General features: G+C 38.5%; 1 protein-coding gene across 3 annotated transcripts in view; it reads right to left on the bottom strand.

Annotated features, from left to right (window-relative positions):
- Nucleotides 1-21149, bottom strand: part of GABRA4 (gamma-aminobutyric acid type A receptor subunit alpha4) — a 63809-nt gene extending 42660 nt beyond the window's left edge. Inside the window, exons 1-6 of one of the 3 annotated variants that reach the window (XM_070505953.1) lie at nucleotides 20886-21149; nucleotides 20394-20512; nucleotides 5953-6020; nucleotides 4714-4934; nucleotides 4471-4553; nucleotides 1706-1849 (exon numbers count right to left, since the gene is read on the bottom strand). In XM_070505953.1, coding sequence (XP_070362054.1) covers nucleotides 1706-1849; nucleotides 4471-4553; nucleotides 4714-4934; nucleotides 5953-6020; nucleotides 20394-20512; nucleotides 20886-20971 — 721 coding nt within the window. In that variant the 5' untranslated portion in view covers nucleotides 20972-21149. The remainder of the gene's footprint in view (nucleotides 1-1705; nucleotides 1850-4470; nucleotides 4554-4713; nucleotides 4935-5952; nucleotides 6021-20393; nucleotides 20513-20885) is intronic. The other 2 variants (XM_014857139.3, XM_070505952.1) reach the window with 2 other exon arrangements.
- Nucleotides 21150-23645: the final 2496 nt, after the last annotated feature.

Here is a 23645-nt window from a genome sequence, read left to right as displayed (position 1 = left end):
GTATTATTGGTTCTGCAGCAATTATTCAATGGCTTCATAGTCATATTTCAGACTAACAAACAGTATTCTAGGCAAAGAAATTATCCGTTGTGGATAACAACACAAACATCGAGAAATATGTAGTTCCTAAGTAGGGGGAAATGATATTGAACATCATTGCACAGAAAAACACTTTTGTTCTACGTAGTGGTTAAACAATTTAATATATTGGACTATAATTTTTAAAAATTCTTGCAGTGCTTTCTATTTTAAAGATCTGATACTGGGGTCAGCCCAGGGGCATCATGGTTAAGTTTGCTAGCTCTGTTTGGTGGCCTGGGGTTAATGGGTTCAGATCCCCTGAGCGGACCTACACACCGCCCATCAAGCCATGCTGTGGCATCCCACACACAAAACAGAGGAAGAATGGCACAGATGTTAGCTCAGGGACAATCTTCCTCAAGCCAAAGAAGAGGAAGAGTGGCAACAGATGTTAGCTCAAGGCCAGTCTTCCTCACCAAAAAAAATCAAATCAAATCAATCAATCAATAAAGGTCTAACACTGCTAAAGCAATTAACCTTCATTCTCAGTATTTTTCAAGAGCAGAATTTAGACTTAACTTTTGTGGAAAATCAGTAGGAAAAAATGGAAATACATACACACACACACATAGACACAGACATATGAAAATATATAGCTTAATTTTAGAAAGAATTGAAATACACATATACATTAAATGTGTATATATGCTTAGGGAGAGGCTGCCTTACTGTCTTAGTTTTAGGGAAGAGCTGTATTTCTAAATGTTATGTATTTGAAGAAAAATACAAAGAGACACACATAACGTAGAGCCACATAGAACATCCCTGCTTTCAAGCAAGTTTTATTGGCATTTAAACAAAAACCTAAAAGCTAATAAGCAAACAAACCATAAAATTTCTGGTACCTGTTAATGAATATTTTTAATGTTACATCTGAAAGGGAGATATTAAGAAAGTTACTTGAAAGCAGTAGCTTTATTCTCAGACTGTGAAGTCCAAGATTCAGAAGCCTCAAATCCTCCCAAAATGTGATATTAATCCCACTTTCAGGCTGGAAAACGAATGTTTTCAAAAAATATATGAGTAAGGAATACTTTTAGAACAAGCAATAATCAGCCAATTTTCCCCAATAAATATGATAAAAACTAAATTCTATGATTCTTTCATTCATACTCCAAAAGCAAATACAGACCAAGAATGGTCAATAATATCCGTTTTCTTGTGTGACAGCTTTAATGTATACTCTGAATATATTTTGTAATTAAGCTTTATATTTTGCTCTTACTTTTGAAAATACAGTTGCACCACATTAATTGGGCAAAATAAAAATGATTTTGGGAAAACACCAAAAAAAAGAAAAAGGGAAAGTCCAGTGTTCAATGGTCAGACTTCTTGCCTCAGAATTCTGTTCAAAATAGTTTTAATATATTTGATTATTGACTTTTGTTATGAATAAGAAAACCAACTCACTTTTCATGTCTCATCAACTCAGAATTTATTTTAAACCAAAATAAGATTATACCCAAAAATAAAGAAATTCTTAACTATAAGTTATACATCAAGCCTCTTTCTGGAAAGTTTTTGTTGTCCCCTGAGAACACTAGATATTTCAATGAAAAAGCGAGGACAAAACTCCATTGCTAACGCCAAGTAGCATATTGAGCTTAATTGTTAAACATCTCACCCGTAATGGATTTGATAGTTTCACTTGATACGGTTTGCCCAATCAAGTCATATTGAACTAAGCTGGAAGACTCCTTTGGAACTTCTACTGATTTCTCAGGACCTTTCGTCCAGGTATAAATCATCTCACTCTTCGGGTATGCATCTGAATGAGAGCACAGAACGTGGTTAGAGTCAGTGCTCCTTTTGCATCAGCATTGATGGTCAACAATTAAGAACATTACACATGTTCAGGAAAGATGGAATAAATGAAAACAATAATCATTATGATTTATCAAACATGTTTGGGATTTAGAAAATGGTAGAGATTAAATAAACAGCCTTGCAATTGGGTATATATCTTGATTTTATGCCAAAGGATTGGAGGAGGATAAACTAAAACGAAGGCGACTAAAATGACTAACATGCCATGTATGCATCAATGCACTTGGATATGTTTCCATAGTAATAAGATAAGCAGTTGAAAAGTAGAAATAATAAACCACAAAAAAGTACTGTCAAACTGCTGCTTCTTTCCATTCTAATTCACTTCCAGTGCTTGACCAATACTGGCTTCTCCCATCCTAATGCAGCTCTGCCAATTAGAAACATACCAGATGCTGCCCATAATACAATAACAACAACAACAACAAAAACAAACCCTACTGTTGAGAGAACTCTCCAGGGGTCACCTATTCCAGACTCTGCCTCTGGGCAATACCCATGCTGTTTGGGAAGCATTCTGCAGTGACAACTGGCTATGCTGTTTGTGAAGCTCTCCAGGGAATATAATAACCCAACCAGTTCCACTACCTTTAAACTCTTACAGTCAGGGCATTTTCCTTTCCATCTTCAACAAATCCCTCCCAGCAACAATTTAAGCCCATTTTCTTTTATTCGATGTGCAGTGCAAATGGAGACCAGCTGCTTGCTTACCAGTCTACCCAGAACAGATAGCTTGGCTTACACACAAATAAATTCAAAAGAACCAAGAAGAATTGTGTGCTACCCTCCACATACCTTCCTAAAATGGCCAGAGCACAGTAGATCCTTGGTGGAATTTTTTAATTCTACAAAAGGAGTTCATACCTAGAGAGACTATCTTTACAAATGAGTTTGCAAAACAAAAAAGAGGCTTGTGTTGTCATTGAGCCGTATATAGCTATGTGTCAACGCTTATCTCCTGAAGTGTATTCATGCTTAATCATTCATTTAAAGTCCTGAATGCTATATTCCTGTCCATGATATTTTCAATTAAATATCCTTCTCTTGGCTACCCCACCTGCTAGAACAATCTTTTTCTTTCCTGGTTCTTCTCATTCCTATGAATTGTAAACATAGTTAAATGGTATTCTTCTCTTTCTGGAATAATTAAGGATTATTTACTAAGTATGATATACCTCTCTTTTTAATTCGCCACTCAAAAACATCAGCTTCCAAAAAGTGATTTCTTTATTATATACAAACTTTGAGCACCTACCAAGTGCTTCCCCTGAGAACTAGAGGGGCATGACTGGGAGAGGACTTCCCCTAGATTAGAACTAGCTTGGGTGAGATTTAAATTATTATAGCACAAATGGATTTCAATTCTGGCCCTAGTTAGATCACCCTTTCCGTCTATGTATTTTTCTGGTTTTATCTTCTCTCATTAAGTCATTGGTCAAGGAGAAAATGACTCTCTCTAGCTTCAAGTCAGCTCACTGAATACTGTGATTACTAGGGGTTATAAAAAGAATCGTGACTGCCGATTCTCACTAAGCTAAGCAATGAGCAATGATAACGGCAGGCAACAGTTTCACAATCACTGCAACTAAGAATCTGAAGCAATAGTAAAAGCCAGCATCTATTTTTGGCAGATTCTGATTGAATCAAATATTTGAGGCCGGCTTTCGAAGAGGCAATCACATTTTGCTGCCATCTCAGAGAAGGGGGCTTGAGGGAAAGAAATCCCATATTCTTTCTTACCCATTCATTTCATCCTCCTGCCTTCAACTCCACAAAATATCCCCAATCGTTCTATCTCACACCTTCTCTTCTAGTACCAGCCTAGTCTAAGCCATTGCTATCTTTGATTCTACTAAAACAACAGCCTCCAACTCTTCTCTGCTCCTACTCTAGCCTCTCTACAATCCATTCTCCATAGAAAAGCTGAAGTCAAAGGTGAAATGTCAAAGAAAGCCACGCCCCTTAGTAAAACCTTCCAAAGCCTTCCTAAAGCATTTAGAATAGAATTCAAACTCTTTCATGTGGTCTATAAGGCACTATACTATTTGGCCCTGTCTACATGTTAGACCACACCTCCTATTATGCTTGTACCATATTTCAGCCACTTTTATACTAAGAGTGCTGTTTATGTTATTTTAACCCGTGTCAAGCCCTGAACCTTCTTTGGCCTTTTTTCAAGTTTGCCATAAAAGACTGCTGATAAAAGAAACTGTTAAGTTACAAAAACAAAAAAAGTCATCTATGCTTTCTATGTTACACCACCAAGATATGGAGTTCAGAGGTCCCTAAATTTCATCATTTACCACCAACCTACTAATTATAAGTCAGTCTACCTAGGCTATCTGTAGAAATAAGTTTTTGTTTTTTGAGCTAAAGGGGGTTGTTTTTACTTCTTTATTTAAACCTATTAGCTAATAAACGGTCTCCTAAAAATCAAACCTTGGATAGTTGTTGTCATGGACAATGACTTAAATGTGGAATTACGGAAAATCACACACACATATAAATATCAGCTTGCATAATGTAATCACAAATTCTAACAGCATTTTTACTGTAACTTACAACTCCCAAATTTCAAAGGGCATGCATGACCATCCATGGGGAAATCCACCAATCTCATGGGACACTCCGCACTTATGGTGAGTCTATGACGGAAAAATGCAATTAAATAAAATCAACTCTTTCTTAAAAAATAATTTTATAGATCTCTACAACGAGAAAGAAGGAAGGAAAAAAGGGAGGAAGGAAAGAAAAAAGAAAGGAAAATAAGATAAAGGGAAGAAGGAAAAAGAAAAAAATGACTACCTCATTGTGTATAAGATAGTGCCATTTCTCATAATTCTAAAAAGCTTATTTGGAGCTGTCATATTATGGGAGACAGATTTCTTTCCATTCCTGAAGAACGTATCAGGGGTCCATACTTTTGTTACCATCATATTGTTCAATCTCAAAATTTCAATGGGGCCATCATATTTTAGTCTTTTGTCAATCCATGTCTGTCTGAAGAACACATCCATTGTGTATTCCTAGGAAAATTAGTTTGTGACATATTCAAATCTCAGATGCCTATACATAAGTATGCAGAAAAAATACATTAGATTCTAGTCTCTTTCCCATTCATAAAAAAGACTATCCAAATAAAAACAAAGTTAATAGGAAAAGAAATTTTCTTAAGTCAATGGAGCAAAAAGATTCTCAACAATTAAAGCATGTTATGTCCATCTTGATACCTTAATCTTCTACATTTTTTTAGATAAATAAATTAACATACATAGAATTATTCAAGAATAATTAATATAATTCAATAAAACTGCCAGCACTAGGTAATGACAGTTGTACTTTATTTTACACCAAGTAGCAAAATTAGTTAATGTGCAACAAATATCATTGCATAATAAATCATAAAATTGTAAGCATCTCTTTAAGACAAAGCAAAATATGTAAATGAGAAATCTTATGTTCATAAAATTTATTGAAATTAGCCTAGGAGCCTAGGGTCAAGGAAAAAAGTAAAGCAGGTTCTTTGACCGGTAAACTACAAATATTTATATTAGAGAGCACAACAGAATGGATGAATTCATCCTGACCAATGCTTTGTGTTCTACGCTCTTTAAGCATGAGAATGAGGGAGGGAGAGAAGGGGCAGGTTGGCGAAAGAGTGAGCAGTTGGGCCAATATGAAATTCTAAATGCAATTAGGGCAACAATGTAGCTCCATACCAAAACTAATTACACTGTCTAATTTTCTCCTCTTCAATAATTTTCTGGGGGAAAAAAAATACTGCATGCAAGGTTGTGCCATGGGGATTAATGATAGGCAAGTTCTTTTCCTTATGGAGAATGACTCGAAACCAAAAAGTACTCAAATATTAGAGCTGAAATGCAAATTCAATATCTTACTCTTCATGAATTTCTGAGTCTAATTAAGCTGTTCTTTGACTTTCTAGCTTTGTGTGATTGACAACAAAATAAATATTAATTGCCCTCTTTTCTGCATGTTTTCTTCAAAACCTCAAAAGGTACATTAAATTTTCCAAATACCTACCATTTCAACATCAGAAACAGGTCCAAAGCTTGTGACATATATGTCAGTTTTTACTTCTGTAACAGGACCTAGTAGGTATGAAGTAAATAAGTGTGAAAAAATAATTACCAATTTTACAGGCAAGGTAGGTACAATAATTAAAGAGTAAATACAGACATGATATATCATGTTTTTACAAGCATCTTAAATTTTCAGTGAGATAATGCATCTCCACAAAAAATGTAGACAAAAGAACAATAAAACCAGAAAGTGATGCTTACTTACAGGCAGAAAGAAACCCCAATTACTTACTGGGAACCTTGTTTCTTCAAAGATACATCACCCCCAGGCACTGTTATGACAGGCAGTGCAGGGAACAAAAGCTTTCAGCCTTTGTAATGTTTTATAGTCCATCATCTGATTGGTTTTTAGGAATGAAGTGAGCTGTTAAAAAAAGGGAACTTAGCCAAAAGAGTGAAAAGGAGAAAAACCATAATGGCTGCAAGGAATGCATCTTTGGAGAGTCGAGGATGCTGGTAAATAACTTAAGCACAAAAATGATTCATGGTAGGGGGCCAGCCAGGTGTTTTAGTGGTTAAGTTCAGCCACTTGGCTTTGGCGGCCCAGGGTTCGCAGTTTCGGATCCTGGGCACAGACCTACCATCACTTGCACGCCACGCTGTGATGGCTCCCAACATAAAGTAGAGGAAGACTGGCACAGATGTTACCTCAGCAACAATCTTCCTCAAGCAACAAGAGGAAGATTGGCAACAGATATTAGCTCAGGGCCAATCTTCCTCAAAAAAAAAGATTCATGGTAGACCACCACTGGTGACTGGGATCAAAGTCAAGCTCTTTATAAAACAGATCTACTCACATTTTGCCACCTACTAGCTGTGTGATCTCGGGCAAGTTACCTAACCTCTCAATAGCAGCAGCCATACACGTCAAGCAAGATTGCTGATGGGGCTCAAACGAAATTGCTCATATGAAATTTTGAACACAATGACTCTCTCATGGAAGTACTTACTAAGTATTAGTTTCTCTTTGCTTCTGATAATGGCAACTACAGAGATTCTTTCCTAGGCCTAAACAAGACTGGTTCAGGAAAAAATATATGGGTGCGTTTGGCAGATGAGAAGGTGTGAGCATCATGACAACGGGGCTGACACTGATTTTAGACAAAGGAAAATTGCCACAATCTGGGTTTAGCATAATACTTAAAATCTGGAATTCTGGAGTTCAAATTTGGCTCTAACACTTTTTAATTGTATGATCTTGGTCAAGTCAAGTATCTTCGCAGGTCAAGGTTTTAATGAGTATTAACTGAAACAATATATGTAAATCACTTGCCCTAGTTTCTAGAATATAATGTGCTCAGTAATGATAATAGTTACTGTTACATATAATACAGCTTTTTTTTTTGAGGAAGATTAGCCCTGAGCTAACATCTGCTGCCAATCCTCCTCTTTTTGCTGAGGAAGATAGGCCCTGAGCTAGCATCTATGCCCATCTTCCTCTAGTTTATCTGTGGGATGCTTGCCACAGCATGGCTTGATAAGCAGTGCATAGGTCTGGGCCCGGAATTTGACCTGGCGAACCCCAGGCCGCCAAAACGGGGTGCACAAACTTAATCACCACACAACTGGGCTGGCCCCATAATACAGCTTTTTATTACTAATAGAAATAAAAAATTGTTGCCCTCTTGAACATCATTTCCTTAAGTGATGGTTTATAACACTATGTGGCCAGGAGCTAGATACTCCATACTGGAAAGAATAGCATCTGCTATCAAGATGGACTAGTTCCCTTTGAGACTGATTGGACAATTGGATTTATACCAAAAAAGACAAAGAGCAGTTGGTATAGCCAAATGCCCTAGGTCTAAAGTTATCCTCATAAAAGTGAATCAGAAGATTTCTGCCTCTATAGGATAAAGACTGAGCCATGGAAAGAAAAATAGTTTGGGGGAGAGTGAGAAAATCCTTGCTTGACTAAGTATCCTAAGAAAAATATATTCTTTGGAAGTATAGTGAGAGAAAACTATAGATCAGGCTAATCTGCCATGAATTTTTATTTTTTTAAAAATAACACCTTTGGAAAACAGAGAAAGTAAGTGTGAGAAGTTAACTGCGTTTTTATTTGAATGAGCAATTGGAAACAACAACAACAACAACAAAAATATGGTAGTAATAAGCTCACTAAAGCCTAATTATTCCGAGAACAGACAGGTAATCCAGGAAGCAGGTAATGTGTGTTAAACCTTAGAAGATGGAGATTTCACTCAAAGTGGTTCAAGAGTGAGAGAAATCACTCTGGTTGTTTCTTAAGGACAGTGGCTACAGTGTTAAAAGCACTACCTCACTGCCAATCAGTACAAAGAGAGGTAAGTTAGTTAGAACAATTAAGGTTGAATATGTCCTGACAACTGGACTGTTGGACATGATTCTTGAGAAATCAGAAGTAACAATGAAGATCAATTTAGGGCGGTGGTTCTCAAACTTTAACTGGATCAGAATCACCAGGAAGCTTTGTTAAAGCATAGATTGCTGGACCCCACCCTCAGACTTGCTGCTTCAGTGGGTCTAAGGTGAGGCCTGACTATCTGAGTCTCTAACAAGCTGCTAGGTGATGCTATTTGATTTACTCTAGTTTACAGACAGTATTCATCTGTTTTCTAGAATAGTATTTACCAAACTGTGTCCTGTAAAATATTAATACCGTAGGTGATCTATGGGAGTGGGGGAAGTTTAGAAGAGGGAGGAATTAGGCTAATGATATTTTTCCTTATAAATTTATATTAAGGAGTATGAGTTTATGCCAATTCTTGCAGTTATAATGATTCCGTGATAACAATGGATATTTTCAAATTGTTACCTGACATACTACTTTTTCAATGATTCTTGAAAAATGCTTTGTCTTCAGAATTACAACCTCAGTATTTGTTTGTGACATTATTCAGTATTTGCTTTATATGATCACATGGATCTTTGAAATTGAGTTAGATCCTAAAAAAATATGATTGGTAAAGGGATTTCATTTGGACACTCATTCAATAAACATTTATTGAGTGAGCACCTGCTGTATACCAGGACCCATGGTAGGCCCTGGTGCTACAATGATAAACAAAACTCATGAGCTCCCTACCTAAAGCAGGTAACATGCAATAGTCAGAGTATAAATAATAAAGAAATAAACTAAATGGAAGAATGTTGTCATTCATAAGAGGAACAAAATAGGCTCGTAATTGAGTGAGAGACTGAGAAAGCCACTCTAGATTTTTTAGCACCCTTTGAAGCAGCGACTTTTAAGCAGAGACCTGGAAGATGAGCACAAGCCATTGGAAGAGCTGACAGAATTGCATTCCAGGCATAGAGAACTTAAAGGGAAAAGCTCAGAAGCAGGAAAGACTTAGTGTGTTCTAGAAAAGAGGCCAGCAGGGCTGGAGCAAAGCAAGTGAGGAAGAGAATGATAAGAAATGAAAGCTACATAGACAGAATGAAAACCAGAATCAGTGGACAGAGCCCTACCCCGAGACCATATTCTGAAAGTGGCATCTTTTAAGCAACATATTTGTAATATATGTTATGGTCACAGTTGTTTAAACTATGTGGAAAAGATCCTGTGGAAATCCTAGCGACAGATGGAGCAACACCTAAAGAAGTTGTTATGGGCTGAATTATGTTCCTCCCAAATTCATATGTTGAAGTCCTAGCCCCAAGAAACTCAGAATGTGACCATATTTGGAGTTAGGGTCTTTAAAAAGAGAGCTAAGTTAAAATGAGATTACAAGGATGGGCTCTAATCCAATGTAACTGATGTCCTTATAAGAAGAGATTAGGACATAGAAATATACAAAAGAAAGACCATAAGAAGACACACAGAGAAGATGGACATCGACAAGCTAAGGAGAGAGGACTTAGAAGAAACCAACCCTGCTGACAACTTGATCTTGGACTTCTAGCCTCCAGAATTGTTAAAAAATAAATTTGCTCTTGTTGAAGCTGCCTAGTCTGTGGGAGTTTGCTATGGCAGTCCCAGCAAATGAATCCTGAGGTTCATCATTTTTCCCATGTTCTTTCCCTAAGTTTTCTCCCTCTCATATTCAGTACAGCTCCGCCTCTGCTCACAGGCTGTAATAAGAAGTTTAATTTGTATCCTTTAATCATGGGGAGTCCATCAAGTGTTTGAAGTAAGGAAATTATATGATCTGAATTATATTTTTTACCAAATCACTCTGGCAGTTGTATGGACAGTAAATGATAGGGAGGCAAAAGTAGAAGAAGGGCTCTTAGAAGAGGCAGCCATACTAGTCCGGTTGAGAAACGAGAGTGGCGTAGACTAGGGATGTGGCAGTGAGGATGGAAAGTTTACAGATCAGGGTCATGTATGGGTCTAACTGTTCACAGGGAATGGGTTTTTACCAAAGAGAAATAAACAGAGATTTAATAATTCTGTTTATTGAAGGCATGCTATGAGCCAGGCATGATACTAGGCTCTTTCCATATCCTATTTTATTTAATCCTCACAACACTCTCCAAGGGTGATATTATCATGAGAATTTTATGGATCTGGAAACTGAGTTCACAGATGTTAAATATTGTATGCCAGAGCCAAAATTATAACCCCCTTGTATTCATCTCCAAAGTATGTTCTAGCTTTCCTACACTGATTATATCATTAAATAAGTCAACAATTGATTAATTACTTATATGCTTTTCTATCTTTGTACATAACATGCTACCCACACTTACTGTTTTGTTCATCAGTGGTTTCTGAATGATGTTCCTGCAGCTCTTTCTATGCCTTTGCTCTCAGTCTGATCATAGCCTGCTTGAGTCTGTCTTTCTCCCCTTAACAGTGAAGATGAAATCTTAATCTGCTTTGAAGTCCCCAACTAACATACTGCTTTGTACGTAGTAGGTGGCGAATAACTATGTGTTTGACTGTGTTCCTAATATCATCCCTGCAGTAATTTAAAAACCTCCCAAAAGGAAAAATAACTGGGATTCATTTTGGGTTTTTTTGAGTTAAGCTAAAAATATTTCCTGATTAAAGTAGAAACTGTGTCTTATTTATATTTGTACCCTCTCCCAGAACTAATCCCAGGCCTTAAATATAAGAGGTTGCTGATAAATTAGTTTTCAATGAATAATGGTCGCTATGTAATTAAGAATAATACTTAGAGACACTTGTTAACACCACTGTTTAGGATGTTCAAACCAACCTTACACAGAGCATAATAACATAGAAACCAGAAAATTCTGAGCTTGGAAGGACTTCTCATAATTTTATATGCATTTGTGTAGCATTAAAGACACGTTTTATTTTAAAAATCCTACTTCTTCGGTAATAGAGAAATGTTTTTCAATCCCCAAAATATCATGGGCAGTTGGTAAAGCAAGAATCTCCAACTGCCTTTGAAAGCAAGAACCAAGACCACCAAGATCAAATTCAGGGGAATACTCCCATCTTATTAATGAATCTAACTTGCTGGGAAAGTAGGAAGGTAACTAACAATGTATCAAATAATTTTCCACTGTTAACTTTTCTTTGGCTATATAGACCTGGTCAAAGGATATCACTATTTAATTTCTTTTCCAATAACAGTGTTCAATTTGTTGTCATATCAGGAGAAAGACTTAAACTATTTTGCTGATGTTGAAACTAGTCAATCCTGTTCTCCACATTGCCTCCCCAGCTCCACACTGGAGAAAACATTTCTGATTTGTCAGCCACCTGAATCCACACATTCAGCTACATCTCACAAAACACTATTGACGTGCCTCCAAAAATCAAGAGGTATAACAATAACAACAAAGAATCTTGAGTGAAATATTTAAAGAAACCTCTAATTTTGTTGTCAGTTAGAAAATATAGAATATTAGCCTTCCTGGATATTAAACAAAGAACAGACATCCATTGACATTGCAGAGAAAGCAGAAAACTATAGAGTTTTACTTAGATGACATTAAATATTAATGCTTCCTGCATCCTATGATCCTTCTATCTATCCAGGTCAACTTTTTAAACAATTAAAATAATTTTAAAAATAAGAAAAGAATTTTAGAAAACAATAGAATATGGGCAAAAAATGAAAAAGTAACTCACAGAAGGAAAATTCTTATAGGAAATAAAGATTTGAAAAGATGTTCAACGACATTAGAAATCAGAAAAATTCAAATCATTTCACAATAAACTACCAATTCAGGTATAAATATATATATATAGATAGATATAAAGCATTGAAGGGTTTGTGGATCCTGAGTCTCATATGCATTGTAAATGGGAGCTTGAATTTGTAAAACCACCACAGAAAACAGTTTGGCATTATTTCATCAAGACAAACTCCCACTTACACTAAGATCCAGAAAAATCCATTCCTGGATGTATATGCAAAAGAAACTCTTGCACATTTACAGCAGGAAATTTGGGCCAGAATATTCACAGCAACACAATCTTGGAAACAAGCAAAATGCCTACTGCCAACAGAGCAGATGAATAAACTGGTTCCTATGCAATGGGAATATCACAGAGCAGTCAAAATGAATGATCTCTAGCAATATGCAACAACAAGAGTGAATCTTAGCAATACACAGTTAAGTGACAAAGCGTCAAAAGATTATATATAGCATGTTCAAAACAATTAAATTTGTAATTTATTTATTAAGAAATAAAGTTGAGCTAAAATGATATTCAAAGAAAAGCTATGAAATAATTTAAACAGGACTCAGAACGGTGGTTACCTCGGGTGGGGAAGACAGGAAGACAGGATGAGGGAGGTCACACAGCAGAACAAAGGTTGGTGCCAAGGATGTGCTGTTTGATGACTTAACTGGTATGTTTATCAGATGGATGAGTGGATAAAAAGAAGGCTACATGTGGACCAATAATGAGAGTGTGTCATTAACCAAGGATTGCTAATCCAGAATCCAATTCTGTGCACTAGAGGCTTTTTAAAATAAATACATAAAAAAGGCCTAGAGAATCATAAACCTATGCAAGCTCATGTATCTTTTCATCTAAAAAAAAACTAACAATGCAAGAAAGTATTATCTAAATATCCACCAAGTTACTAATAGCCTGTATCTAGATTTTATAGTACCTATTTGAGGAAACACCAAATGCATTTTGCATGTTCTTGCCCAAAAGAAAATGCAAATATATGATAGCACCAGTACATATTTTTTGCTAAACCAAGAGCATAAGAAAGTAAATTTATGTTCTGGATTCTACAGTCTCTTGTTTTCTCAAGAGTATCTTTCTTTCAGTTAACCCTTCCCTCAACTCTAACATTAAATTACCCTTTACTAGATTATTCCAAACATGTTATGATATTTCTTAAAAGTAATAAATAATCTTAAAAATAATAATTTAAAAAATAATCTTAAAAAAGGCAACTGCCTCTTTCTCTTCTCTTTCATATTTAAACTTCAGGAAAAAAATCTATACACACTGTCTCTAATTCTCCCCTTTCTATTCATGCCATCATCTATTATAATCTGGTTTTTATGCTCAGGATCCACTGAAATTCCTTTTGTCGATACCATCAGTTTTTCCCTATCTACAGCATTGTTCCCACAAACTTTAAAAAATAATCTCATTCCTCCCATTTCTAACAAAGCTCTCTTGACTCTACTTCTCCTTCCCTTGATCACCCATTTCTCTGCTCCCCTGTACAAACACCCAAAAGAAACTCCTCACTTCTCTCTTGAACCCACCCAATCAGACTTTCACACTCATCACACCACCAAAGCTGCTCTTGTCAAAATCACTGAAGATGTAGAGATTGCTAAATCTAGTGGTCAATTTTATATTCTTATCTTTCTTACTCTGTCTGAAGTATTAGAGGTAATTGATCAATCCCACTTCCTCTTTGAAACATTTTTTTTTTTTTAGTTAACATTCAGTATGCACACTCTCTTTGAGGTTTTCCTCCTACCTCAAAGGCCACTCCTTCTCAGTCTTCCTGAGATAGAGATTCTGTCCCTTCTCTCCCCACCTCTTAACATTGGAGACTTCAGAACTCAGTATTTGTACCTCTTGTCTATAGCTTTAATTCCTCAGTGATCCTTATAGTCTTATGGCTTTAAATACCATAAATATTGACACATCCATCATTCCTGCATTCCAGGCTCATCTCCACTAAATATCTAACAGGTTTCTCAAACTTAACATAGCCACACACAAATTGTTTATCCACAGCCCTAACCTGCTTCTGTCACAGTCTTGGCAACTCCATTTTTCTAGACGTTCAAGTCAAAAACTTTAAAGTGGGATTTGACACCTCCCTTTTTCTCACATCCCACATTCTAGCTGTCATCAGTGAACTAGAACTTTGGAATATAGCCAGAAGCCAACCATTTTTTACAACCTTACAAACTTCCCTGCCACCAACTTGGTCAAAATGTCCATCATCTCTTGCCTAGTTTATTGTGCAAATGTTGCTTCATTCGCCCTTGACCCTGACTGCCTGTTCTCAATACCTTTGAAAATTAGCCTGTTCAGGTCCTTCCCCTGTTGGAATCCCTCCAATCACTTCTAATATGACTCAGAGCAAAAATAAAGTCCTTACCAGCCTGCAAAGCTTTACACAGCCTCATCCTTGTCTTCCACGGACTCCTTCTTACTCCTCAGTCCTGCTAAATTTCACTGTAGCAACACTGACTTCCATGCTTAGCGTGTTTGTATGCAGAGTTCCTTCTAATCAGAAGATCCCACCCAAATGTGGCTTATGCTTTTACCTTCTTAGGATCATTGTCCAAATGTCACCCTCTCATCATCTTTACTAACTATCCTAAATAAAACTGCAACCTCCTCCCCTGTTTTATATTACTCTATAGCAGTTATCCATATCTGACACACTCTATATTTCACTTATTTCTGTTCTTTATTTTCTGTCCCCTTCACTAGAGTGTCAGCTCAGGAGGGTAGGGAATTGAGTCTCTTTTGCTCACTACTACATCCCTAGTGCCATCCTAGAACAGTGCACACATTATATGATTAATGAATATTTGGTGAAAAGTTAATAAAACAAAATATCTCCATGTGACCAGTCCTTATCTTACTTAACATCTTAGAAGAATTTGGGAGATGTCTCATTCCTCCTTCCAAAGACATTCCATTCTCTTGACTTGTATAACTTCACACTCTCCAAGTGTCTGCCTATCTCCCAGTCTACTCTTTTACATTCTCCTTTGACAATTCTGCATTTGCTGCTGTTCCTCAACTGTGAACATTCCTTGAGGCTTAGTTCTTGGCTCTTTTTTCTGCTCTTTCTATACTCTTCTGTAGACATCCATTCTCAAAGCATTATGCGCTGGTGACTCTTTTGTGTCTCTCTGGATCAAACTCTTCTCTGATATCCAGAGCAGTACAATCACTAGGATGCCAAACATGTATCCTAAGTGTAACATGAACTCTTGACTCTACCCTTATTGCTCCTCTTCCAGTCCTCCTCAACTTAAATAATACTATCCTCTGCCCAGCTTCTCAAAATAAAAATCCAGGAGTCACCTTCGATTTCTTCTTTTCCTTTACCACCCATATGAAATCCATCACCAATTCTTTGTTGAACTATACCTCCAAAATATATCTCACTTTCATCCACTTACATACATCTTTACCACATCTACCATCTTATTCCAAGCCATCATTAACTTAATGGAGGAAACCAAAAAGAAAGCCTTCTTCATTGGTCTCGTTGCTTTCAACATGGCCCCACTTCCTTATCTAAGCCTTTCTTTCTGTAGAAACCAGAGGGATCACATTACAATCTAAGTCATACCATGTCATTGTCTCTACCTAAAACACTCCAATGGCTTCCAGGTTCACTAGAAGAATAAACTCCTTTACCAAAGGCCTCACATGATCTGGCCTCTGCTCAGCAACCCTCCCCCGACCCCTCACCCCCGCCAGCTAGTCCTATGAGATTCTACCTCTTGCTTTCTGACTACAGGCACACTGGGCTCCCTTCACTGGCTAAATCACACTAATGTCTTATCTACCTCAGGATCTTTGCAATTTTTCCCCCTGCCTGAGAACAACTTTTGCTTACCCTTTCCATGTCTGTCACCTTTAGGTCTCAGCTTAAAAAGACTTCCTTGACCACTGTATGTGAAATAGATCCCTCACTCAATTTATTCTCTACCGTAGTCTGCTATTGGATTGTCCCATAGCATTATCTCTAATTATATTGTTATTTGTTTCTTTGTTATTTTTATCTCTCTACATTGCTTAGCTGTAAAGTTCACGAGGGCCTGTGTGTGATTCAGAATTATATCTCCATAACCTAACATTGTTCCTGACACATAATAGTCTCTCCATATCTATTGGTTCAGCAAATGAGTGAATGGATGAGTTTGACAAATCAGAAGAAAATGAAGCTTTATTTTTCTGTTGTCCTGTGGATTTTAGATGTTCTTTTCATCTATATATTTTAAAAATATATATTCTCTGTCAACATTCAATTAATAAAGCTAGTACATAACACATTAATTTAATTTTTAGGTTGAGACATAGGCCACTTGAAAACACAGCAAGGATATTTTCATTTGTGTGGGAAAATTATTCCAAATTTACTTAAGTGTATACACTTCCCCATGTTTGCTTTTTCATTTTAAAATGTTATTAAAGCTTTAGAATAAAAGTTCTCATTTCACTCCTTTGGGGGAAATATAGTTTTGCTTATTTTAATGACCTGCTTACTAAGTAACCAGAAGGTATGTTAATGAGAATTTGACTCTTGGAAAACAGAAAAGTGCAAGAAAGCCTTAGAAGTGGATGTAGCTGTAGGCCAGCTGCCTGACTAAGAGTCTAAAGGATGAGGTGTGAATTGCGCCCTTGTCTATTGCTAGTTGTAGGGTTCTTGAGCAACTTATTGGAACTTTTCTCAGCCTCCTCTCTGACCCAGAGATGCCTGCCCTGCTTATCTCTTTGTGTTTTTGTGATAACCCTATTAGATAATATACGTGAAAATGTTTTCAAAGCTATAGAAGACTCTGCTAATGTGAAGTCCTACTATGTCCGTAAGCAACCTTGCAAAATAGACTCTAATGCTCCACTCTCATTTCAGAGAGGTTGTGGAAGATGATCTAAGGCAATCATTTATATTTGATGTATTTATTATTCCAGATCATGTACCTCAAAAGATTGGGATGCACAAAGGATTATGCAATCCTTCAATAAAGAGAAGCGGGTAAGAGCTGGCTTCCTAAACTATCTCCTGGTGGCTAGTACCTTAGCTACGCATTTTTAAGGAGGTGGATAACAGTGTCAAAAGTGGATAGGAGCTCAGGGGAATGATTTCCTAGCTCCGTTGTGGAAGAGTTGACTTGCACGCCACTTCTAAACAGGTGCAAGCCCCTTCAGGATGACAACACACTGAGTGTCAGAGGCTGAAAGAACTATACCCCTTCCTTCTCTTCTCCCCTTTTCCCCTTTTCCTCTCCAATGGGAGAATGTGGGAGACAAGGGAGAGGAGATCTTGGAGGAATGAAAAGAGAATCATTTCAGTTCCTTTTACTTCCCCATTGCAAGCTGTTCTGCTGAGTTAAAAATACGTAATTTACTTTCCAAATCTATTTCAACCCCTGCCTAGCCTACTGAGCAATCACAAACCATCCAATTTCAATTCAAATCTTTGCTTTTAGCTTTATTTTAAATGGAATGCAGCTAACTTGTATAAACAGATATAAAGTAAATGCTCCACAAAGAGCAGAAGCAGGATGAAAGGAACCAGGAAGTAAATCTGTATTTATAGCACACTGGTCAACATCGGAATGGTTTCCATTTTCTTTTTAAAATGTCAAACTTTCCACAAAGTATAAAATGTCAAAGAAGGGATCAAACTAGTGGCATCCCAGAGTCTGTGCTAACAATGAGTTTTCCTATTATTTTCAGGGATCTTCATTGATACTATCCTGTAAACAGATTACACATTTTCTGCAGGTGAGAATTACTATTCCTCTGTCACATTTGGAATACTGTGCATTTACAGAGAATGACCCACTTCTAAAAAATGAATCACGTTTACAACAAATATTTATAAGCATAGGCAAAAAAACTGTGCCATATAGTAAATTTTTAATGATGAATCAACTGCTAACACTTGAAGTAAGGTGAATTCGAGCCCTTCCCATAAAGCTAGAAGAGTATCGCCAGGTGGGTAATGCAGATCATTAGGCAGTGGCAAGAAGATGACTAATAACGCCCTGGAGACATTTCAGCAGTACTGCAGCTAACCAAAACCCAGTAATGGCTTACATACATTGATTTCATTCATTTCATTGTCTATATAACATTATGGGAGAGGGTAGTTGGTAAAAAGGATGCATCTACAATGGATACTTTCTTGCTTTTGAATTACGACTGGCATTATAACCAACTGGGCAGATATTATTTTAACTTTCGACATTTAATAAAAAAACCATATGGTTTCCATTATAACTTTTCACTTTAATTTATGTTCAGGTACATCAATTCTCTAATGAATATTTAAACTACATGTGATTTGATTTGATACTTCTGTTATTTTTTTTTCTTTACTTGAAATGTCAAGTTTAAAACATTTATGGGCAGACGAGTCCTCTTTTATTGATATAATATAGTCTTAAATGATATCACATCCTCTGAAACATTCTCCATAAAATTATATTTTAACTAAAGTGCTAATTTCCCAGTCACTTAAGAAAGATTGTGCATTGACAAATGAGTCACTCCTGTAAGGAGCCTCATTTCAGATTTGCATGGAGGTAAACGCAGTGCTCAGCATCCTGCCCCCTGGAGAGGCACCGTGAAAAGAACCAGGAGAAACTTTCAACTTTCTCATCCATTTTTATCGCTGTCAACACGCAAGAGCTGAATGAAGACCTTCAATGGCTCCCTGGAACCTTCTCCATACAATCCAGAAAAAAGTTTGGGATCAGATCTGATGCCAGCCTACCATTAATATGCAATGTGTCCTTGTATAAATCACTTTCCCTTTCTAATCTTTAGTGTCTTCATTTGTTAAACGAGGAAAATAAGTCTAGATAGATGCCAAAGAATCATCCAACTCTACTCTATGCAATTCTATTTTATTTCCAAGAATTCTTTCTAACCTGGACCACACTCTTTCTAAATCATGTCTAATTCTGTCCTCTTTGACAGGAATGTTCTGCTCTCTTTTACTTTCTCCATTGTCCCGTCATCTTATCTCCTCTACACCCTTAATAGGAAGCTTAAATTCCTCCCTGCTTCTAATATTATGTTATATCTGTCACATAGTATCTGATGTCCCACTCTTCATGGGTTTGTCTTTTAAATACACAGCTTGATCCGGGTTCACATCCTGCCTGTGTCACTTACGAACTGTGGGTTCGGACCAGTTACTTAACTTCCCAAGCCTCCATTTCTTCATCTGTAAAATGAGGATAGTAATAGCTTTCTCACAGGGTTGTTGTGAGGGTTAAACAGTAATGCCTATAAAATGCCTGGGCTATATGAAAATTTAAATAAATAAATACAATTTTAGTGGTGGTGGTTATTATTACTACTAGAGGATAGAGCCTATGTCTTGTTCAACGCATTTTCCAAAAGGTAACTATCTCAGTGTAGTGGTGAGAACAGGGACTTGGCGGGTCCGAAGACCCAGGCTAACACTTCTAGTGAAGTCAGCAGTCTCTCTGAACTGGACTGAGAGGGTGTTTGAGGTTACAAACTGTATCTTGAGATTTCTGTGAGCCTGGTGCCCAGCGTAGTGCTTGCCATACACTCTCATTATATAAGCAAAGGAATATGAATATGGAAAAGAGCATCAGTACTATTACTGGATGGGCCTCTATTAGAACCTTTATAAATATCTACTGAAGGAAGAAATAAAGCTGAAACACTTGTGACTCCAAAGTCTTACGAGGGAAGTAAATGCCACCTCCCCAAAATAAAGTAAAAATTCATCCCCCTGTCGAAGAGACAGGAAAGGACTGGGTTCTCTAGCAGAGCAGGCAGACTCTGCCCTAGATTCATGCCCTAGGTAGAACACCGCTGGCTGAGGTTTCGGCAGAGGGGCAGACACCACGTGGGTGGAAAGGGGACTTCGGATCAGTGCCTCAAGTGCAACCTGCCCTGAGCAAAGTGGCCAGGTTGGGGAAGTCCATTCTCAGGGCGCAGCGCAGCAGGGCAGCTGAGCGTCGAGTTCTTATTTTTGACTCTTCCCCTCCAACTCCCTCACCCAGCAGTCAGGTCCCTGGAGGTAATTAGTGTGGGGGAGAGGCAAAGCTTCTGAGGGGGCAGCGAGATGGGGAAGGACGGGTGGGGGCGGTCTGCTTGTCAGAGGTCTCATCAAGGGAGGCGAGAGAGAGAGAGTGCGAGATTTTTCATTTTGGCACAGGAGGCATACCTAGCTACATTCCCACAGACAGACAGACAGGTAGACCGAGAGAGGGACAGACAGGACACACTTGCGCGTTTGAAATCGTTCATACCCCCAAATCCAGGACGCAGCCTGTTGTCATAACCATCGAGCAAACCGTCCAGGATGCGGGTAAAATTTTCCTGGCATAATTTCTCCTCCTTTTGGTTCTGTCCTGGGGTTTCGTTTAAACTGCAAACGCAAAGAACCAGGGCGGAGGCGATTATTTTAAGAATGGTTCAGAGAACAGGTGGAAACAGGTTTATCTTCTAGGGAAAGTCTCTTGCCCCAAGCTAAAGAAGGAATGGCTAAGGGATGAGGGAGAGAGAAATGGTCAGGAAAGGCGCACGCCGCGCACACGCACCCCAATACCCACACTCTTCTTGCACCTGGTGCCCCTTCCGCTCCCCGAGTCTACGCGATCACAGAAAAGCCCAGCTCTGGCCCCTGACCTTACAGCAGACAGGAGGGTCTGGTTTGCCCTGGGAGGGGGCTGGGAGCTCGCCGCTTCTCCACCTTCCCCTTCCCCCGCGCACCCGCTCTCCCAGTGCCCCAGGGAACTCACCAAGCCGCCAGGCACAGGAAGTGTAGGAGGGCGAAACTGACCCCGGAGGTTGTCGCGATCGCAGGTACCTTCTTGGCAGAAACCATTTTTGCAACATGCCATACTTTAAGCCTGTTCACGTTTCCAGGCTCTCAAAATGCCCTGAGCAGGGTGAGAGGCGAGGGCAGAGGCTCTCCGCGGCGTGCGCACACTCGCGCTCACACTCGCCCGCGCTCACTCTCGCCCGCGCTCAGCCAGCCCGAGCCGCGGTGGGCGCGTGTGTGCACGCGGGCCAGGGGGAGGCGGAACTTGCCTTTCCTCGCCCCCTCCTTTTCTCGCTGAGCTCTCGATGTGTATGGAGAGCTATGTATACCGCTCTACACCCTTTCGTGCCCGCATCCTGAAGCTTTCAGGGTTAACGCTGCTGCGCTTGCACCGCCAGGCCCAGCAAGTTCTTTCCGACCTTTAACTCCGCGGAGCAGGACCGAGGTCTCCCGCCCCTCCTCGCTTCCGCGACCCCCACCCCAAGTGCGTCCCCGTCCACAGCACTGCTTAGCTTCCACTTTTACCTCTCGATCCCCCTCCCTCCTGCTGGGATTAAGATCTAACCAATGAAGCTCCCCTCTCGTTAGCTTGTTCCAAGACCTGTGTGTACCCATTTTCAAGGCAGGAGGTGGAGAAAGGGCAGGATGACGGCGATTGCTGGAACGCGGGGTGGGAGACCGCGGGGAGGACAGGGGATGAAGTCAGGACAGACACAACCTTTGAGATTCTCCCCTGCAGGTGCTGGGGGCTACAGAAGAAGTAAGATTCTTCCTGAGAAAGGGGGTTGCAACTCAAACTCTCGCAAACTGTTAGGAAGTGGATTTGAGCCTCACTCTGCAGTCAACGCATTTGCCAAGCTGTTGCTGTAAAGATATCAAATTCCTTTACTATACCCGCCCCCACCTGGCATACACATGCCCTCCGCTTTGCTGCTCCATCCTCTTCTGGAGAGGAGGGGAGAGGTGGCGACAAGCGACTTTCACTTCCTGCGACATTCCACACTGATCTTTCATAATAGAGCTGACTGACTCCTAAAGGTTGACTACTTTAGGGGAAAAGAAAGGATGGCTGGAGGGAGGAGGAGAGAGACAGGAAAATGTGTGTTTGTGCGTGTGAGAGAGAGAGAGAGAGAAATTAAAAATTGAAATGGAGGGGAACACTTCACTTACGACTTGAAAGGGAACACTAAACACTATATCTGTAGTGTTTTATGGAAGAGGGGTAAGAACTTCAAGAGACTTTCTAAAAGCATTAATTATTGTTTCCAAGGGGGAAAGATGTCTTTCACATTAATAGTAGTGCCTGTGGAAATTTTCATATAATACATCAATGACCTAAGTAAATTCCATAATGTTAGGTCCCTGGAAACAGGGACAACCGATAATTATGTTTTGTTTAAAACTATGATGGTTTGTTCAAATTTTGATGGCTAGTAGACTGACTTGATAGGGAAATGATCAAACCAAGGGACTTTCCGTTTTTTGTTTGGTTACTTTTGTTTGTTTGTCTCAATCTCCTGATTAAAGTTTTCCTTGCAAAGGGGAAACCATTTCTGGTTGCTGAAAGTTCATAATAGCCAGAGGTATGTATTCTCACGATATTCTGTATTGCTTCCTTCATGGCATCCTTTTTTTTCTTAAGTTTTTATTTTTCCTTTTTTTTTTTTTTTTTTGGAGGAAGATTAGCCCTGAGCTAACATCTGCCACCAATCCTCCTCTTTTTGCTGAGGAAGACTGGCCCTGAGCTAACATCTGTGCCAATCTTCCTCTACTTTCTATGTGGGACACCTGCCATAGCAAGGCTTGACAAGTGGTCATAGGTCCGCATCCAGATTGGGCGGCAAACCCTCGGCCACAGAGGCCAAACGTGTGAGCTTAACGGTTGCACTACCAGACTGGCCCCCCTTCGTGGCATTTATGATACTTCGACCTAATTCCATCTGTATCATTTTTGTCTTAAATATGATAGTCTCCTTGAGGGCCTGGGCTGGGTAATTTTTGTTTATCTGTATTTTTTTTTCTCTCTTATTACAGTACATGGCACATAGTACCAGGACAGTAAATATTTATAGAATGAACAATTAAATGAATTAATTAATTGCTTGCTCCGAGAGCATCTTAATTAATTTGGATGATATTCAAGCTCATTCCCTTGTAAAAAGAAGAAAAGAAAAGAAAAGAAAATTAGAAATACTAGTGTATCCCCCAAATATGCCATGAAAGCATTTGTCTCCACATAAGCTGATAGTACATTATTATTATATTATTGCATAGTATATTATTTCTCCAATCTTAATGCTTTCTATACTGTCTAAAACCCCAAACTGGTATTCCTTAACTATTTTTCCTTTTAATTTCCATTAAAATACATACATATCAAAAAATAAACAATAGAAAAATGGCCTTGGGGAAAGAAGTTCCATATCATTAAGGATAAGTCATCTTTAAAACTCCAGTTTTAAATATGTGAAACTGACACCTTCAAAGAGATAAAAAGAGCATTCCTTCTTTCAGTGTAGCTAATTCCAATTATAGTTTTGTTACCTGTTTATAATAATATTTAAGATCAACTGAAGGTAATAATAGAGACATTTATATCTCATTTCATTTCATTTCACGGCCTTTCATTTTACTACCTTTTGTATTACTTAAAGAAGTTATATGTTGGGCTTTATTGTCTGAAATCTTCAAAACACATTTCTTGCCACTACAAGTTTTAAAATAACTCCAATATTCA

The sequence above is a fragment of the Equus asinus genome, chromosome 3 (genome assembly GCF_041296235.1).
Source record: "Equus asinus isolate D_3611 breed Donkey chromosome 3, EquAss-T2T_v2, whole genome shotgun sequence".
Taxonomy (NCBI): Eukaryota; Metazoa; Chordata; class Mammalia; order Perissodactyla; family Equidae; genus Equus; species Equus asinus.
This window is presented reverse-complemented; position numbering and strand designations above follow the sequence as displayed.